Source organism: Juglans regia, chromosome 6 (genome assembly GCF_001411555.2).
Source record: "Juglans regia cultivar Chandler chromosome 6, Walnut 2.0, whole genome shotgun sequence".
Taxonomy (NCBI): Eukaryota; Viridiplantae; Streptophyta; class Magnoliopsida; order Fagales; family Juglandaceae; genus Juglans; species Juglans regia.
This window is the reverse complement of record NC_049906.1, coordinates 25,744,298-25,765,793: the sequence shown is the minus strand read 5'-3', so window position 1 is coordinate 25,765,793 and position 21,496 is coordinate 25,744,298. Positions and strand designations below refer to the sequence as shown.

At 36.0% G+C, this 21,496-nt stretch overlaps 1 protein-coding gene across 1 annotated transcript; it reads left to right on the top strand.

Moving 5' to 3' along the window:
- Positions 1-19,138: 19,138 nt before the first annotated feature.
- On the top strand, positions 19,139-20,682 carry LOC108997694 (putative F-box/kelch-repeat protein At1g12870). The gene is made up of 2 exons (XM_035691140.1): positions 19,139-19,777; positions 19,992-20,682. Exons 1-2 carry the CDS (start codon positions 19,181-19,183, stop codon positions 20,028-20,030), a joined length of 636 nt encoding a protein of 211 aa, XP_035547033.1. The 5' UTR covers positions 19,139-19,180; the 3' UTR covers positions 20,031-20,682.
- The last annotated feature ends 814 nt before the right edge of the window (positions 20,683-21,496 follow it).

The following is a 21,496-nucleotide window of genomic DNA, read 5'->3' as shown; positions in this document are numbered from 1 at the left end:
TCCTTAATGTTTAGTCTTTTATACGTATTTGGTGCCTAAATGTACTCATTATTCTTATATTTTTATTTAGAAAGCAAACAGAGTCGTTTAATGCAAAACGAATTTAATTGGGCGGTTCTGGACAGTTTCAATACTACTTCGTAATCTGGGTATAACTCTCTTATCTGAGCTTTGATTGAGATGATTCAAGATGCAATGGAACACCAAGACAAGGATCTACAACTTTCATGTTTTGAGTTTTGAAAGATACTGGCTGCATAATGGTCAAAATGGGGCTTGAAGTTGACTCACCTTCATTGCTAACGTTTCAGAATGTTCGGCCTTATCGTACAATTCAAATATGCAATTTAATTGCAGATGTTTTGGAGATCTGCTGCAAGAAAGTTACAGTTGGAAAACACCACTTTCCTAGTTATATTAGGACTCTATTTTATTTTTAATATTTCCCTTAATTAAGTCAGATTTGGATATAGTTATTTGAGGATAATGTTTAGAATATTTTAGGAGATTTGGGAGGATTCTAATAAGGGGCATGGACATGTAAAAGAGAAAAAGAAAATCATCATACTAGGGCATCTCTCTCCCCTCTTCTCTAACTCCTTCCAGTTTTCATAATGGTTTTGTGTGGCTAAACTTTCATAATTGATCGAAGGAAACGGAAACCTCGGAATCAATAAAACTGTGAGATCTGATTTGTTTTTAGTGTTCAATTTATGCTTTGAGTATCAAATGTTTTTTTATGCCTATTTTCATGATTGTCTCTTTTAATTACTAGGAGGCGTACTAGTTTATTATTCGTTGCAATCTATTGCTAGATTATACTTCAAATCCGTAATTGTTTGATCCCTCTAATTTGTGAAGCAACTAAGATTTGATGATTTGCTGCGTCAGAAATTATTAGATCTTAGGAAGAACGCTCAAAGAAATTAAATGCAACCGTTTGTGCTTGTATTGTTTAGCTTCATCGATCTCTCTAATTCTTAAGGTTGCTACTAGATTAAACCTTTAGCGCTTGTCTTGGGTTGTATAGTGGTTAAGGTTAATTAAATAGCTTATTTTCTAATTAACTACGACTAAGGGGAGATAGGAAAATAATTCCAACAGTGAATATTCAAAGTATGAATTAATATATATATGCGTTGATGATCAATTGTAAAATTCCGATGGTGGATGTTGACTTAGACCAATGTTTGTTTTTTTGATTGATTTCGATACTTTAATTTGAATTGTTTCTTAGTTGTTCTTCTTAAAATTGTTTTTGTTATACTCAAACCCCCCAATCCTTATTCACGTAGCATAAAACTAGGCTAAATACTCTCCGTGGGAACGATCTTTACTTGCACTACTACATGTATTTTTAGGAGTATAGGTTTTATTTTTGGTTGCCTGCGACACCACACCAAAAATACAAAAGGGAAAGATTGAACTGATCTAGGTTTTCTCTATTATTTTTGTATTTTTATTTTAATTTTTTTAATAAATCACGTAGCATCATATGATTGTGCCACTTTAACAGTGACATATGAACATTAAATTTCAGATGACCAAATAACATTATTCAAAATTATTTAATCATCAATATTATACAAGTAATTTGAAGTTGAACTTTACAGATCGTTTGGTTACACAACACAAACTATCTCATGTCATTTCGTCTCATCTAATTATTATAACTTTTACAAACTCTCATATAAATACAATAAATAATTCAGCTTTTCAAAATCTTAAAATAAAAATAATATTAAAAAATTTTATTCTAACAATATTTTATTTAATTAACTTTCAATTTTTATCCCGTCTTATCTGTTTAACTAAACGAGGTTAATAATTTATTAAAATTTAAGGTTCACATATGAGTTACTTGGGTTAAGTGAAAAAATTTATAGAAAATCAAATCTAAGAATCATATAATATATGCATGTGCTATACATCTATTGACTACTTGGGTTGGACCAATTATGCCTATCCTTGGAATATCTACCACTCAATCACCTTAATGCCATCTATCTCATAACGAAAAACACATGATCAAGATGAAGCTTCAATCGCCGACTGATATAGGAGAGGTTTGAATTCAAAATCCACCTCAACTCATCTCATTTCATCATTACAACTTTTTCAAATTCTCACACAAAATATAATAAACAATTCAACTTTTTCAAATCTCAAAACAATTTTTCCAAATTTTTACAGCAAATATAATAAATAATTATACTTTTATTCTACTATTCACAAGCCATCTCAACCCATCTCAACTCATTTCTGAATCCAAACCTCTCCATAAACTTATTTAGAAAAATTATTGAAACTTACCACTCAGATGCTGCTTTTGACCTAGCATTATTTTGTGTACAACATAATTTATTAACAACATTAAAATATATATATCTGCTATATATATAAGTGCCAATGTTGGATGAACAGTATTTTTGTCTAGCATATTTTTTTTCAATTTTGTCCCTTATTTTATGAGGAATTTACATTGTGTTCTATTTCTTTTATTTCTCCGATTATGGCTATATTGTCTTTTTACATTTATGAATTTCTAACTTCTTCTAAAGGATTGAAACCTTCTGGAGATCTACAGTGTTTTCCTCCACTATTTTCTTTCCAATTTTGTGCCTGATTTCCAATAAGGAAGTATATACTATAGAGAAAAACCCAAGAAATGACAAGAACCCATTAATCCTTACCATTAAACCACGCTGACGAAAATCTACACCCTCCATAAAGAAAACTCACAGCCAAGTTTCAAACTTTTAAATTGAACCAAAAAGAAAACACAACCCAGAAACAAATGGATCTACACTCCAGATTAGCGAAGAAAAATAACCCAGAGGAAAGAAGAACAAATTTCACATGCAATCGAGAAATCCACCAATTTCACAAACACCTGTGCGTCACAACCCTCCAGATTTACGAAGAAATTCAGAAAAATGATACCTTTTCGAAGGTTTTTACGAAATAGTAGAAATTAAAAAAAACCCAGAAGAGTCTGTGCGTGACGATGGTGAGGATGACAACGCATACCGAGTTAGTCTCCATTAACATGAGAAAAGGAGAACCCAATGCCGTTCACTCCTCTTCGGACTCCCAACGCCATTACCAACCATACGAAGCCAACAAAACAAAGAGAAAAACAACGGGCTTTAGGAATGTGTGAACAGTACACATGGAGGCAAAGTATTTGCACAAGATAATAAAACGAGAACGACCACCCTTATCGCATCTTTTTGGAGGGTGTATTTGTATGGAAGTAAAAAGGTTGGATAGAAACTGAGTGACCATGTCGGCGGAAGAAGAGAACAGAGAGAGAGAGAGAGAGAGAAGTAGGTGGGTTGGGGGTAAAGGAAAAGATGGGGGTATTTTGGACTTTTATTCTTCATATGTGAAAAACAAAGAACTTGGCACAGGTGGGTTGGGGGGAAAGGAAAAGAGGTGAAGATAATACATAGAAAAATAAGAGAGAAAGAAATAGATAAGGAAAAAAAAAATATATTAAATTTTAAAATCAAATTTTTTATTCTTGATCTAAAATTAAAATTTTTTATTATAAATAAAATGATGAGTTTTAATAAATATTTCTGTGAGATCCATAATTTCTGTGTTTATAATTCATTGCATAATTATTGTAATTTTATTTGTGTTATTTTATTACACTTGCTTTTTATTAATTAAGTGTGTTATTTTTATTATTTATTTTGGTATGTTGGGTTTTTATTATTATGGGCTTTTTAGTTATAAATTATGTGTTTTAATTTTACTGGGCCGTGTGAGTTTTAATATGACCCAGCCCGTTTGTGTGAAGCCCAGCCCGGTTTTTGACCCAGCCGGTTTTGAGAAGCCCGAAAACCCAGCAGCAGCCCAACCCGTGTAGAGCCAGCCGTGCGCCTGGCTAGCAACCCGTGCGCATATGAAGCCTAGCCCCTCCTTAAAGTCGAACGGCGCCGTTTAGAAGATTGGCTTTAGGGTTTTTCTTTTTCTTCTTTTCTCCTCTGCGCCGCACTCTGCATCTTCCTCCTTCTTCTTCATTTCTTCTTCATTTCTTCTTCTTCCAGAGAGCTCCTATGTAAGGGGCTGCAATATGCAGTGTTGGCAGAAATAGAACCATGAAGACAGTTGTTAGTTAATTATGTTAGCAAGTCTAATGCAAGTGTCGTTTGTGTGTAAATAAAAGTGGTAAGCACGACATGGTCGTTTAGTTGATAAGTGAATAAGTGAAACGTGCGTTTTGATACAATTGTAAACAATGTCGTTCTGCACATGCAGTAACTATAAAAACATATTCAATGAAGGAAGAAACTCAGATGTTATTCATGCAAACTTACCTTTCTCAATCTCCATCTTCTTCAATCCTCTCTAATTCTCTCAGTCTCTCTCTTCCCCTTCCTAATTCTTACATCTTCTTGTTATCTTCTTACTTCTTTCCTTCAAGTAGTTTAGTTGATATATTGGGTCCATTACGTTTGGTATCCAGAGCCATGGCAGAAGGCACACGATCTTATGCTCAGGTGGTCGAATCATTGAACCAGCTTAAACAGCAACACGATCGTCAACAAACGCAAATCAAGGACACCATAGCTATCTTGGTTCAACAATAAGAAACGGCAAGACTTGATAGAGAGAAACAAGATCACAGGTTTACAGAAATTTTGCAATAGATTTCCAAGATTTCCCTTAATGGTTCAGTGGGTCATGATGAGGTTCCAAAAAACGTTAGTGGCATGCACAATGTTGACAGAAACCATGACACACACGACAGTGGGGATGAGGTTCCCTTTCGAGAACTAGTTGGCAGATCAAATTTGAGGGGCATCATGATTGAGTTTCCAAGATTTTCTGGTAAAGATCCTTCGGCTTGGGTATACCGGGCCAATCAATACTTTCTCTACCATCAAGTGCCACCAGGGCAACGGATTTTTATTGCCTCCTTTCATATGGATGATGAAGGATTGATATGGTTTCAAGATGCTAGTGAAGCAGGAGTATTTCATTCTTGGGAGGATCTGACCCAAGCAATTCAAGTACGTTTTGGTTCATCTCCCTATGATGATCCTATGGAATCACTTACACGATTAAAGCAAGTGGGATCTGTTACAGCTTATAAAACCGAATTTGAGTTAATCTCAAATAGAGTAAGAGGCATTTCTGAGAAAAATAAATTGAGCTGCTTTTTAAGTGGCTTGAGGGATGAAGTTAGGCTGCCCGTGAGGATGTTAAGTCCCAAAAGTTTAAATGATGCCTTTGGACTTGCAAAGATTCAAGAGCAATATGTTAGTACACGGCAACCCTGGAGCACCAAATTCTTTGACTCATCAGCTCATTCACAGAGACCAATTCAGACTCCTTCAATTTTGGGCCCTCCATTTTGGGCCCTCCCCCATCCAAGGGGCAGTTTACCCCTAAACTTTCTTATCAAAGACTATCAGACACCCAGATGCAAGATCGTAGAAAAAAAAAAGGACTTTGCTTCTTTTGTGATGAAAAATGGCAACAAGGCCATAAATGTTCTAAACCAAGATTGTATGTCTTGGAAACCATGGATTTGTCTCAGCTAGAACCATTGGATACAGAGGATGATTCTGACCAGCAGTTCACCATATATGATAAAGATATGCAAGATATGGCTAGAATTGCATCCATCTCTGTGCAAGCTATTGTTGGAACACCTAGCTTAAAAATAATGAAGGTTCTTGGTCAGTTAAAGAAGATAAGGGTCACCATTCTAATAGATACTGGCAGTACCCACAACTTTGTGGATACTACAGTAGCAAAGAAATGTGGTTTGCTAATTCAAGATTCTAGTCCTATGCCAGTCCGAATTGCAAATGGTGACATGATCCATAGTGTGGGCAGGTGTGAAGGAGTGGATCTACACATTCAGGGCACCACCTTTGAAACTGAACTTTTGCTTTTGGAACTGGGTGGATGTGATGTCGTTTTGGGAATTCATTGGCTGCTGTCTTTAGGTCCCATTTTATGGGATTTTGGTAAGCTTTACATGCAGTTTACTTATAAGAACAACCTCACTTCCTTAACAGGGTTAGTTTCTACTTCTCACAATTTAATTGATGACATTGAAATTGCTACACTTTCCTTAATAAACTCTAAGGGTCTTTTTTTGCAAATTGCACCTATTTAGCCTCATGAGATACCAACTGAGCTACCTCAAGATATTTTAGACTTACTGGCCAGATTCAAAAGGGTTTTTGATGAACCACAAGGCCTTCCTCCTCCAAGGTCTCATGACCATCAAATTATATTAAAACAAGGCACAACACCAGTGAGTGTAAGACCCTATCGATACCCCTTTTATCAAAAGACTGAAATTGAAAAAATAGTCACAGAACTACTACAGTCAGGTGTTATAAGACCCAGTCAATCTCCCTTTTCTTCACCTGTACTTTTGGTAAGGAAAGGGGATGGTTCTTGGCGTATGTGTATAGATTATAGGGTACTCAATGAGGCAACAGTTAAGACCAAGTATCCTATACCCGTGGTAGATGAATTATTAGATGAACTTTTTGAAGCAAGTGTCTTTTCTAAGATTGATCTTAGATCAGGCTACCATCAGATTAGAATGAAGGAAGAAGACATCTTAAAAACAGCTTTTAGAACACATGAGGGTCATTATGAGTTCCTTGTAATGCCCTTTGGACTCACTAATGCACCCTCCACATTTCAAGGCCTCAAGAATGATGTTTTTAGGCCCTTTTTGAGAAAATTTGTCATTGTGTTTTTTGATGATATACTGATTTACAGTCGAGATTTTCAGTCACATTTGAGCCACTTAGCTTCTGTTTTACATATCTTGGGGAGCCATAAGTTGTATGCAAAACAATCAAAGTGTCACTTTGCTTCTACTGAGATCGAGTATCTAGGGCACCTCATCTCCAAGGAAGGAGTTAGAGCAGATAAAAAAAAGTTGGACTCAATGCTACAATGGCCAATACCAAAAACTGTGAAAGCATTGAGGGGTTTTCTTGGCTTGACAGGCTACTATAGGAAATTCATCCAGCATTATGCCATCATAGCTGCCCCACTCACGGCTTTGTTGAAAAAGGAAGCCTTTAAGTGGACTGCTAAAGCAACCACTGCCTTTGAACACCTTAAACAAGCTGTAACTCAACCTCCTGTTTTATCCTTACCTGATTTTTTTAAACCATTTATAATTGAATGTGATGCGTGTGCTAGTGGTGTAGGAGCTGTGTTAATGCAGGACCAAAGGCCATTAGCCTTCTTAAGCCAGGCCTTGAAGGGGAGACACTTGCTGCTGTCAACCTATGAAAAAGAATTTCTGGCATTAGTAGTGGCAGTCAAGAAATGGAGACCTTATTTGCTTGGAGGCTCCTTTATTGTGAAGACTGATCATCACAGCTTGAAGTATTTGTTGGAGCAAAAGATTGGCACTCCTGCTCAACAAAAGTGGCTGTCCAAGTTGCTTGGTTATGACCTTTCTGTCGAGTACAAGAAAGGTGTGGATAACAAGGTTGCTGATGCATTATCCAGGCAAGGTGCAACTGAAGAAGACTCAATGTTACTCACCATAACTGTTCCCAACCCAGTTTGGTTAGAAGACATCAAGAAAGCTTATAAGACTGACCAAATGGTACAACAACTTCCTCAAATACAGCAGACTTCCTCATCCAATGTGAGTTATTCTTGGAAAGGAGGGGTTTTATTCAGAAAGGGAAGGATTTACATCCTGATTGTGCTGAGTTAAAACTGAAAATCTTGCACTTCATTCATGCAAGTCCTAATGTTGGTCATTCAGGATTTCACAAGTCATTACATCGAGCTAGAAGTGATTTTTATTGGCCAGGCATGAAATCTGATATAAGAAGATTTATTAAGGAATGTGAGATCTGTCAAAGAAACAAAAGTGAAACTGTCCTTCCAGCTGGGTTGCTACAACCCTTATCAATTCCTCAACAAATTTGGACAGATATTTCCATGGATTTTATAGAGGGGTTGCCTTCCTCTAAAGGTTACTCAGTGATCATGGCGGTTGTAGATCGATTATCCAAGTATGCTCATTTCTTGGCCTTGAAGCATCCCTTTACTGCAGCTAAGGTAGCTTCTGTTTTCATGAATAATATTTTTAGACTTCATGGAATGCTTAAAAGCATTGTCTCGGATAGAGGTTCTACATTTACAAGTTCTTTTTGGAGAGAATTTTTCAAACTCCAAGCTGTGAACCTCTCATATTCTTCAGCTTACCATCCTCAGAGTGATGGCCAGACCGAGGCTGTTAATAAATGTTTAGAACATTTCCTGAGGTGTTTTTCCGGGGACAAACCAAGACAATGGGTTGAGTGGTTGCCCTTGGCTGAGTGGTGGTATAATACCACCTTCCATGCCTCAACCAAACTCACCCCCTATGAGGCTATTTATGAAGTGCCACCAACCAAGCTACAAGACTATATTCCAGGCCTATCATCTAATGAACTGTGGAAGAGATTTTCAGAAACCGGGAACATATCTTAGACAACCTGAGAAGCAATTTAGTACTGGCTCAAGACAGAATGAAGACTCAATTTGATAAAAGGCATACTGAGAGATCCTTTGCTGTAAGGGATTGGGTATTTCTACGCCTCCAACCATATAGACAAAAATCCTTAGCAGTCAGAAAGAATATGAAGCTATCTCCAAAATTTTATGGGCCTTTTCAAGTTTTAGACAAGATTGGTCAGGTTGCTTACAGATTGCAATTACCACCACAATCTCACCTACATCCCGTATTCCATGTATCTTGTTTAAAGAAAAAAGTTGGACAGTAGGTATCCCCCCTCTCAACCTTACATCCAGTTGATAGTTTTGGAGAATTGGTACCTGAGCCTCAAGCTATTCTACAAAGACGAACCAGGAAGCAGCACAATCGACCATTAGTTGAAGTTTTGGTGCAGTGGCAAGGAACTACTCTCGACCAGGCCACGTGGGAACCATACGGGCAGCTCAAATAGCATTATCCTCACCTTGTGGGCAAGGTGCTTTAAAGGGGAGGGGTGTGTAAGGGGCTGCAATATGCAGTGTTGGGAGAAACAGAACCATGAAGACAATTGTTAGTTAATTCTGTTAGCAAGTCTAAAGCAAGTGTCGTTGTTAGTTAATTATGTTAGCAAGTCTAATGCAAGTGTCGTTTGTGTGTAAATAAAAGTGGTAAGCACGACATGGTCGTTTAGTTGATAAGTTAATAAGTGAAACGTGCATTTTGATACAATTGTAAATGATGTCGTTCTGCACATGCAGTAACTATAAAAACATATTCAATGAAGGAAAAAACTCAGATGTTATTCATGTAAACTTACCTCTCTCGATCTCCATCTTCTTCAATCCTCTCTAATTCTCTCAGTCTCTCTCTCCCCCTTCCTAATTCTTACATCTTCTTGTTATCTTCTTACTTCTTTCCTTCAAGTAGTTTAGTTGATATATTGGGTCCATTACATCCTTTCTCCACGCAGCTGCTACCGACGCCGAAAGCGCATGGTGACGCAACTCAGCCGCAAGCCGCCACCTCCACCTTGCATCTTCATCTTGGTGTCGTTTGGCTGGTGATTTATGAAAGTTTGCTATCGTGCGTACCACTCCCCGCGACCACCACTCTCCACCTCAAGCTTCATTGGTTGCCCCGTGTCCTTCGGCAACCATCTGCTATCAACCCCGAAGCTTCACCACATGACCCACACTGCCAAGCACGGCTTGCTGCCGTTTTCCTCTTCGTCTAGCCGTGCGACACGCGTACTTTACGAACCGCCACTTTGGTCTATTTATAGGCCTCGACATCTCCATTGTTGGGGGATCCGAGAACAACTTCCTCTTGAGCTCTTTCATTTTTGGGTTGATTATTTCTGTGTTTTTGGTTTGTAAATCCGTGAGGTGTTGTGATTTTGCCGAGCTCTTTGTGCTTTCAAAATCTTGTATTTTACTTGGATTCTTGATTTATTGTTGGGTTGTTTGTTGAGTTTCCATCTGGTGTTTTGTCACAACCCACGAGTTGAGAGAATGGTTTGGCCGTGTTCAGCTGTGAGACGCCGTCGCAATTGTTGGCAGCACTTCTTTTCACGTGATCTTCCAGATTTTATCCATTTCGTCGTGTGTATGTAATTTTCTCTTTTATTAATATTATTTGTAATTTCCCAATTTTATAAATAAATTGTTGTATTTATTGGCTTTATAAACTGTTGTTTAATTGTAAATTGTTAGTTTGTTGAAAATGTATTGTATTTGTTGAAGTGTTGGGCTTTAAATGGTATTGTGGAAAAATGGGCCTTGGGCCGTCGAAGTTGTTAAGATTTTAAATGTAATTGGGCCTTGGGCCGGATTGGCAGATGGGACTATGCGTGTATTTGTGAAACTGTGTTTCGGCGTTTATTGAGAATTTGTAAATGAATTATTTAAATGCGTATTCCAATAAACTGTTGAAAAGCATATTTATCGTGTTATTAAATTATGTGGTAATGTTACGAAGTCTGTTGGATATTGATACTATTGCGTGGGTGTGTATGTTTCACGACCCCAAGCCGAGATGGGGCATTATCTCGGTGGAGCTCCTCTGGTCACTCGGGAACGTAACAGACTGACGTGACATCCCCTGAGTTGTCGCAGGGCAACGACGGGAACGGACGAGACGGTAACGCTCTCATACCGATTCAATGACCTTTGGCTGGCGAGGTTAGAGGATACTTGGCCATGTACGCGCTGAGCGCGGAACTAGGCATCACTCGTTACGAAGTCTTATGCACGGACGTTACCCGCGATGTGACGAACAGAGCCAGGTCGTGTGGACGATCCATAGGGGAGACCGTAGCGCATGATTAATAAAATAATAGATATGATTGGACCAAAATGAGATTTTGGCGTGAGTGATTTTAAAAAGAGTATTTTGGGAAAAAGAACATGTGCTGATGTTTTATGTGGATTATGTCTGTATGGGGATGCGTGATTTTATATAACTCTTGTATGTTATTTTGGTTAATTACTTGCTAAGATGTCATAATTTCATTGTGGTGTTTTACCCTACGGTTCCTTTTTATGGTGCCGTAGAGTTTGATGCAGAGCCCGAGTTTGAACCTGAGGGGCCGACTCCGCCAGAAGTATAAGTTGCTGATTTGTTGTTCAGCGTTTTGGGATTTGTTTCCCTTTTGTTATTTTCTGTATTTAATTTATCTGTCGGATGACTGTATAATTCTTGTAAAGTTATTTTACTGTTTTTGAACAAATTCTGGTAATGAATAAAGAAAGACTTTTTATTTCTCCGCTGCGAATATTATTTTGTACACTTATTGCATGTTGTACACACTCTGAGCACTGGTCGATGGGGTGCGTGATCTGTGTGATCATCATCCCGGTGTCACGAACTCCACTAATATAACACGTGGGGGTCGAGGGCGCCACAATTTCTTAGGAGAATAGTGTCATCTGAATAATAAGAGTTCTTAACATAAAATAAATTAATGAATATTAAATAATATTCTTAAAATAATAAAATCATTTAAATAAATTAATTTTTTAAAACTATATTATTTTTGAAACTTCAAAATATAAAAAAGTTTACTTGAAAATTAGTCTTTGTTCAATAACACTACAAATACCTCATTTAAAATGATTTTGATAAAATATTTAGAAGATTTTAGAATACTTGACTCAAGTTAAAAATCATTGGCTAGATTTAAAATAAAGATATTAGATTTAAAATTATTATTTTTTTAAAAAATGATATTCATCATTTCCACACCACATATCAATATGTGATTTATTATTTTTTTATGTGTAAATACACATATTTAAACATCAATATATATATATATATTTGAATTGAATGGTAAAAATGAGAAATCACACGTTACTGTATAGTATAGAAGATGATGAGTTGAATTTTTTTTCCATAATTCATTATTTCTACTTTTTAAAGTAATTTTTTTGTTTAGAAAATTAAAAAAAAATATGTAAAATTTAACTAGACACACGTGAAGGGCACCTTGTCCTTTCCGTGTGTGTATATGTGCGTGTGTGTGTATATATATATATATATATATATATATATATATATATATATATCTTTTAAACAAAACGAATCCAAAAATACAAAGGCAAAAGACTCATGAACTCTAGAGTTTCTCCATTATTTTTGTATTTTTGTTTTAATAAACCAGGTGACACTAAAAGATGGTGCCACCACTTCAAAAGGGTCATATGAGCATTAAGTTTTAGATGACCCAAAAGAATTATTCAAAATTATTTAATTGTGAATCTTGCATGTACAAGTTATTTGAAGTCGGACTTTACAGATTGTTTGGTTATACAACGCAAACTATTTCATATCATTTCATTTCATCTAATCATTACAATTTTTTTAAATTTTCATACAAAATATAATAAATAATTCAATTATTTTAAATTTTAAAATAAAAATAATATTAATAATTTTTATTTTAACAATATTTTATTTAAATTTCAAATTTTATATTATCTGTACGAGAAAATGAAGTGAGAACACTTCCATTAATAGACTGAACCAATCACGTCTTATAAGTTAAATAAGAGAAAAAATAATATATAGAAAGCTCTAATAAATAATTACAGCAAATTAATATTTTATAAATTTTCAGCATTAAATCTATCATGAAAACCCACATTAAGGACAAAACGTGCCCAGATATGAACATTTATTGCATTGGTTTTGCACAGATAAGATTGAGAACGCAACGACAAGTATGGAATTGCTTAATGTCTAAGACATTACAGCAAAGCGTCTTTACAGAAAATTCAAATTCACTATAAGTAATATTTTTTTATACTCTCTCAACTGGTGGTGAAATTAAGAATGTTGAGCCGCCATCTCCTAGAGGACGTGGTGACGGAAATTTGATTGTAACTTCTCTTTGGTAGTTCTAATGTATTTCTTAGAGTTCATTCCTTGTTTCGTAAACTCGAACCTCCGTTTTGGCTTCGTTTGGAACTTAAACTTATCTCAACTCATCATTACAATTTTTTCAAATTTCAACATAAAATATAATAAACAATTCAACATTTTCAAATTCTAAAATAATAATAATATTAAAAAATAATATTCTAACAATATTTTATTATCTAAACTCAACTCAATTCAACTCAGTTCAACATCCAAATACATTTAAAAACTTTTCTTCTCCTGTCCCTAATTTCTATTATTTCTTGACACAAACATTTTCCTAAATTTTTTTGCACAAAAGGCTATTTCCTTGTCACTCATGTCAAAGTCATTAGATGCTTCATCAAACTCTTCTCTAATTGTGTTGAGAGCAATGGATTTGTTTCTCTTAAACTGTAGAAGAGTATATTCGTAGGTTGTAGAGAACCCACCAACTCGTCAATTCTCATGTTGTCCAAGTCTTTTCTCTCTTTAATCGTAGTGACTTTGGGACAAAATCTCTTAGGTAGAGATCTGAGCACCTTTTCTCATAATTCTGTTTTCAGGAATTTCGTCACCTAGATTGAAGCTTTAATTGACAATATCATTCAGCTTGGCATAGAACTCATCAAAGGTTTCATCATCTTTCATTCTAAGTTCTTCAAAGTTGGTGGTCAACATTTGAAGTTTAGAATTCTTGACAGTTCTAGTGCCTTCATTTTCTAGAATATCCCACACCTCTTTTCCAATTTCACACATGGAGATTCATTTGAACTCCTCATGTGGCACAGCCATGAACATCACATTCAGGCCTTCGCTATTCCAATTACAATCAATAATTTCATCTCTAGTCCAATCTCCAACCCTTTTGGGAATTTTAGCTCCATCAATGATTGTAACAGGTTGTCTCCATCTCTTGCCATATTAACCATACTCGTTCATCTATGGATTTCAGAAAAGCCCTTATTCAAACTTTCCAATAAGCATAGTTGCTACCATCAAAATATGGTGGTGATGAGAGTGATTGAGACCTATCCATTCTAACCACTAATGCAGGATCACACTAAGGAACTAATCCTAGCAGAGTGAACCCACTCTGATACCAATTGAAAAATCAGTGGTTCTACCTGAACACAACACCATGATGGGGTGAATAAGTGTAATTCAATTTCAATAGTTTATTCAAAAGTATTGTCAAACAAACAATTAATCAATGAAACAAATCACTCAAAAATAATCAAAACATAAATTTGGTCAGGAAGTAAAAACTCATTTGAAGAACGTCTTCAAAATCTAAAATCACTCTAGGTATAAGTCACCACCTAAAATCCACTATAGAAACTTAGTTTGTTACAATCAATTTAGAAACACTCACAAGACCATTGTAGTATCTAAATCTGGCTCGCAACACCACTACCCATTCGATCTATGCACGCATGCAGCTCCAAAACTATGGCCTTTCTATAGCTTCACCATAAGAACCTCTCGATCTCTATATCAACGATAGCTTCGGAATCCCTTCAAGCCATTGAACTTGTCCACACAAGTGGACTCTATTATGATTGATCTTAAGTGCAGCACGATGGAAATATATTTTCAAGAGAGAATGAGCTTTGGATGTGGAATGGTGTTTCTGCCAAGTGCTCTTACAAAGGGCTCTATTTTAGCTCTATATCTCCACATCACGAAATTGAGCTTAAGTTTCCTTTTATAGCCACAAAAGTAGACTATGCTCAAACCCTAATCAAAGTCATTTTTGAACATTCGCTTAAGAGAGTGTCGAACTCATGTTATACTCTAGGAGTTGCTCGTGCCATGAGTCAAGTGGATGTTGAGCAAACTCTCTATCTGGGTTCTGTTCAAGTTCCACGTCGATCTGGTGTTGAGCAAACACTATGTTTGGACGTCCGCTAGAGCGCCATGTCGAGGGCCTGTCGAGCTAACTCTCTATATAAGTTCCATTTGAGCGCCATATCGAGCACCAGTCAAGCGAACTCTCTATATGAGTTCCACTCAAGTGGCATGTTGATCACCTATCGAGCAAACTCTCTATATGAGTTTTGCTCGAGCCATGTTGAGCTCACTTGAATGCTTTTTCACTTTAACCCACTCTAACATTGTTACAACACAATTTTATTACACAAGTTGTCACATGAATATGCCAATACACATGTTTTACAATAACAAAACTTAAAATAACAAGTATCATCAAGAGGAAAAGTTGAAATCTATAAACAAAGAGAGTATCATAAGCGAGACAAGGAAATTGAGAGTTGGAATCGAGTACATATTGAGAGTTTGATTCAGTAAGGGCGAAATGGTCTAGAATTTCCAAAGAACACGAGCTTAGCCTTGGAGAGAGGAAGAGCGAGAGGAATGGACGAAGTGAGAAATTGAGAGAGGAAGAGCGAGAGAAAGGGACAGAGAGAGAGAGAGGAAAGAGACAGGGGACCAATTGGTTAGCTTTTGTTCTGTGATTGTTATAGAGAGAGACAGAAAAAAACAAAGAAAGAGAGAGAGAGAGACTGACGGCTAGGCGAGGTAGCAATGGTGCGGTAGCGGGCAAAGTGTGGGAAGGGACAGTAGTGGTCCCAGCGTGAATCTTGTGAGAAAGAGATCGATAGAGATACAAGACTGAAATCTTGACCCTTGCAAATAGTGTCAATTTACGAAATTTCTTTAATGACAATTTATTGTAGCTATAAAAAGTTAAAAAGTGCCGCAATAGAATATTGTCAGCCAAAGTATTTGCGGTGACAATAGTATCTACGAAAAAGAAAAGTTTTCTCAAAACAATCAAAATTTGCTCTTTGCGTCCAAATTGTAGGTGCCAGAAAAAATTTTAGTCACAGGATGTGTGTCTCTCTCGATAAGAAAAATTAAAATAAAAAAAACTAAGGGAAAAAATTTATAGAAAATCAAATCCAAGAATCATATAATATATGCATGTGTTGTACATCTATTGACTACTTGGGTTGGACCAATTACGCCTATCCATGGAATATCTACCACTCGGTCACATTAATGCATTGCTCTCTTTCATAATGAATCACATGAGGATGAGGCTTCAATCGACGACTAATATAAACTGATTTAGAAAAATTATTGAGAAGTACGGTTACAGTCAATTTATTGGTAGGGAGGAGAGGTGGTTGTTAACAGGGTTTTATGGCCACCTGAGGCTAGTAGAAGGAAGGAAGCCTAGAAGTTGATGTCAATGATAAAACCACCAGAGTAGATGGTTTGGTGTATAATTGGTGATTTTAATGAGGTGACTTGCGAAGGAGTGAAGTTGGAGACAGACCTAGACCTAAGGGTTAGATGAGAGAGGTCAAACAAGCCTTGGAAGCCAATAGTGTGTTTGACTTGGGGTGGTGGGGGTGTAAATTTACTTGGAGTAACAGACATGAAGACCACACTTTCACGAAGGAAAGACTAGATAGAGCAGTAGCCAATTATTGTTGGACATAATTATTCCAAAGTCATGGGGTAGAGTTATTAACTGCTAGACAATCAGATCATAAAGCTCTGTTGTTGAGTAAGGATAGGGACAGTATGGTGAAAAGAAAAGGAAGATAAGTGTTCAGGTAATAAGCTAAGTGGGTTATGGATAAAGACGGTGGATCTGTGATAGAAGAAGTGAGGAACAGAAGAGCAGTTGGTCAGAATATGCTTGGATTGGTGGAGGAAAAGCTGAGGAGATGCAAAAGAGAACTTCTACACTGGAATCATAAAAGAGGACAGAGTGAAGAGCAACTAGTAAAGGAGAAAACAGAAATGCTAGAAGAGGAACAAGAGAATGAAGGACCTCCCAATGCTGACATAGTTAAGAGACTGCAAAGAGAGTTGGGTTTGCTTCAAGAGCAAGAAGACATGAAATGGAAACAAAGAGCCAAGAGATGCTGGTACCAGATGAGGGACAAAAATACAAAGTTCTTTCACTCATGTGCTAGCCAGAGAAGAAATAAAAACTAGGTAAAGGAAATTATGAATGAGGAAGGAAGGGTGTTGACTGAGCAACGAGAGATTGAGCAGGTTTTTCATAGCCACTTTGAGAATTTGTTTGGGTCCTCGAGCCCTACAATGGAAGCTATAGAACTGTGTTTGAAAGACATAGAACCAAGGGTGACAAGTGATATGAATGAAGAGCTTCAAAAGGAGTTTACAAGAGTGGAAGTTGAGGCAACTTTGAAACAGATGGCACCCTTGAGGTCCCTTGGCCTTGATGGGTATGGGGCTTGTTTCTACCAAGCATAGTAGAATATAGTGGCAGAGGAAGTTAGTGAGGCTCTACTAAGTATCCTGAATGGCCATAGGGACTTTGGTAGCAGCATCAATCATACTTACATAACACTTATTCCAAAGGTGAAGAACCCTTCTAAAGCTAGTGAATTCAGGCCCATTAGTCTATGCAACGTTGTGTACAAGTTAGCTTCAAAGGTGTTGGCAAATAGACTAAAGAAACTACTCCCTGATCTGATTTCCAGCAACCAAAGTGCCTTCATTCCTAGGAGGCTTATAATGGATAATGTGATGATAGTATATGAGGCCCTCCATACAATGAAACAAGGCAAAAAGAAAGGGTGGGAAATATGACTTTAAAGCTAGATATGGCTTAAGCATATGATAGGATTGAGTGAAAATATGCGGAGTGTATGATGAGGAGGTTGGGGTTTGGTGATAGATGGATTAGGCCCTCAACAGAAAACAAATATGCGGAGTGTATGATGAGGGTGTGGATAGAAGAAGGCCCTCGATAGAAAACAAATATTGTTCTCAGTGAGAAATATTGTATTGATTGAACTATGTTTAGATATATTCAATAAAGGTATACACAGTTATTCTATAAAAAATGCTCTTCTTGACGTAGCATTACCTTGTGGTATCATTTAATTTACTAATATATATATATATATATATATATATATATATATATCTTCTAAACAAAACGGAATTCAAAAATACAAAAGGGAAAGATTGAACTGATCTAGGTTTTCACTATTATTTTTGTATTTTTATTTTAATTTTTTTAATAAATCACGTAACATCATATGGTAGTGCGACTTCAACATGTTGCCATCCCATCCCTGGAATATCTACCTCCCAATCACATTAATGCCATGCTCCCTTTCATAACGAAAAACACGAGGATGAGGTTTCAAAAGCCGACTGATATAAACTGATTTAGAAAAATTATTGAGAAGTTTTAACTAGTGGTAATCTGAAACTTACCACTTAGATGCTGTTTTAAACAAAACGAAATCCAAAAATACAAAGGGAGAAGACTAAACTGATCTAGACTTTCTCTATTATTTTTATGTTTTTGTTTTAATTTTTTTTTTAATAAACCAAGTGACACTATATGGTGGACCACCACTTCAAGAGGGTCATATGAGTATTAAGTTTGAGATGACCAAATAGAATTATTCAAAATTATTTAATCGTCAACCTCGTACAAGTTATTCGAAGTTGGACTTTATAGATGGTTTAGTTATACAAAATAAACTATCTCATATTATTTCATTTTATCTAATTATTATAATTATTTTAAACTCTCAAATAAAATAAAATAAATAATTTAACTTTTTGAAATCTTAAAATAAAAATAATATTAAAAAAATTTTATTCTAATAATATTTAATTAACTTTTAACTTTTATCTTATCTCATCTGCTTAACAAAACCATCTTAATAATTTATTAAAATTTTACGTTCACAGATGAGTTATTCATATGATAAAAGTCAGAACAAGTCCATTAACTGAACAAAACCAATCTTATTTATTTATGGGTTAAATAAAAGAAAAATTAATATATAGAAAGCTCTAATAAATAATTACAGCAAATTAATATTTTATAAATTTTCAGCATTAAGGTTTCGTTTGGATCCCAAATTAATCTCAATTAATCTCAATTTATCATTACAACTTTTTCAAATTCCAATATAAAATATAATAAATAATTCAACTTTTTCAAATTTCAAAATAATAATAATATTAAAAAATAATATTTTAACAATATTTTATCATCTCAACTTAACTCAACTCAACTCACTTCAACATTCAAACATAACCTAAACCTATCATGAAAATGCACATTAAGAACAAAACCTGCCCAGATATGAACATTTATTACATTGGTTTTGCACAGATAAGATTGACAACGCAACGACGAGTATGGAATTGCTTAATGTCTAAGACATTACAGCTAGTAAAGCGTCTTTACAGAAAATTCAAATTCACTATAAGTAATACTTTTTTATACTCTCAACTGGTGGTGAAATTGAATTAAGAATGTTGAGCCGCCATCTCCCAGAGGACGTGGTGACTGAAATTTTGTCGACGCTGCCGGTAAAATCGTTGATGCGATTTAAATCTGTGAGTAAAGCCTGGTATGCTCTCATCAGAAACCCTCATTTCATCACAAAGCACCACACTTCCGCCATTTCTGATCACAATCGCAATCACTGCCGTCGAGTCATCCTTGAGCGTTACCGAGCAATAGATACCCCACGTTTCTCCATGCACTCTAACGACACCCTGGAGTTTTCCGGCGACATACATCTCATCCCACAATTGTTCTCAGAAGATATTACCCCAGTACTTTTCATCGGTTCCTGTAATGGAATAGTTTGTGCTGTTGGTATTTCTGCAGAGCGTTTTCATTTTGGTCCTGATCCAGACCGGGCTTGGGAGATAGGGCTTTGGAATCCTGCAACCAGAGAATCTAAGAGGCTTCCGTTTGTCCCTCGCCCGCCTGATTTTGTCCCTTTCCCCCCTGATTTTCGCGTCCCGAGTTACGATTTTGGCTTTGGTATTGATCTCAACACCAATGACTTCAAGGTGGTTAAAATCACGTGCTTCTATTCTCCGCGGCATTACCAAGTTGAGGTATACAACCTTACTACTGATTCTTGGAGAGTGATTGATGCATCCCTCAACTCAGCTGATTTTATTAAAACATCTAATTTTCCTTCATACTTAAATGGATTCTGTTATTGGTTGAATTTTCCTCGGCGTTGCGACAGGGAGCTTAATTTATTGCTTTCCTTTGATATGAGCAATGAGATGTTCCGGGAAATAATGTTGCCTCATGATGATGTAGGATCTCCTGCTGACATTGCCATTATCAATGACTCTGTAGCTGTGATTTTTCCTACGTATAGTAATAGTAGTAGGAATGACGTTGGAATATCAATGGAGTATGAAATATGGGTGATGAACGAGTCTATTGTGGAATGTTCTTGGACTAAACTATTTACGATTGCAGTACCCAGCCGTCCTTTACAATTTCGGGACGATGGTTTGATTGTGCTTAACGGCGGCCATTGTGTTTCAGATAAATGTTTGGTATTGTTTGATCCAAGAACAGGAGAACTAAAGAATCTTCCAATATATGACGAAGGCTCGGAAATGTTTAAGCTGGTGAGTTACAGAGAGAGCCTAGTTTTAGTTAATGGATGGAGGAATGTGCTTGAGCAACAATACACTTGATCATTATGATATTGTTATCACAGATTTGGACTATATATTATTATTTATGTATTCCAAGAGTACTATAGATCATTATCGATGTTGTGATTTTGGTCATGGGGTCAATTGACTGCTTATGTAACAAAAGTTGATTTAGTTGAAGAGTTGGTCCTATTTTGCTTAAATACAATGGTTTGTGGATTGGAATTACATGAGGACCATGACGTCCAGGAGTATGACAGATTTTAGCTTCAATTGAGATGGTTTCACTTTAAAGTATATGGCCATTGGCTTAATATTGGACAAAAAGTGAAAGCACAGGGAATTTATATATACTTGCTGCAGTAGGCGTTTTATACTTTTCAGCTTTATACTTAAATTTATACTTCAACCCTCTCTTACTTGGCTCTTTCCCTCTTCACCATTTCAGCCATGCTGAGAACCTCTTGAAAGAGGGATTTGAATTTCTTGTTTTGGCACTTATAGCATTTTCATATATAATGTAAGTGTCACTTTCTTTTCTTCATATCATTCCTTCTTGGTTTGTGAAAAATCGTGATTAATATAGTTTTTTTTATTATTTTTGCCTGTGCCAATTAAATACTGCTTTTAGGATCAATTCCAATTAAACCTTCCTATTTAATTACAGATTTAAAGATTTGCAGTAAATATTTTTCGTTAGACCTTAAGGAGTTCCGTAATTGGTTGTTATGTTGTCATCATATCATTTGTGTAAGCAATGCAGTAAATTCGTACACTAAACTTGTATTTACAAGGGATGAAGGCCAACCCACATGACTAACGATAGTACACTTACATTATTGTAATGTGGACAACCAATATAAATCTTAATTAGAGCTATTGAGTACAGAGCTGATCTGACCTTTCTTAGTAAGCAAAACTAAATAAAAGGAGAAGACTGATATTGCCACGAGGAAGAAAAAGAGAATGGAGTTTCAATTTCCAGAAAGAGCAAAAAAGGGAAGGCAGCAATATTAGAGGTGTTAATATCATGTGATACGATTCATAAACTTAATGCAGATACGAAATTAGTATATTTGGACTTTATATAAATAAATTTGGATCAAAACAAGGTTGATCTGTTAGGATCTGATTAATAAAGGAGTAAACCCGGCC

Bases quoted from the DNA above. Each gene is read 5' to 3' on its own strand.
- LOC108997694 (XM_035691140.1), top strand. From the start codon at position 19,181: ATGTTGAGCCGCCATCTCCCAGAGGACGTGGTGACTGAAATTTTGTCG. The intron at 19,778-19,991 runs GTATACAACCTT...ATGATGATGTAG, and splicing joins CGCGGCATTACCAAGTTGAG to GATCTCCTGCTGACATTGCC.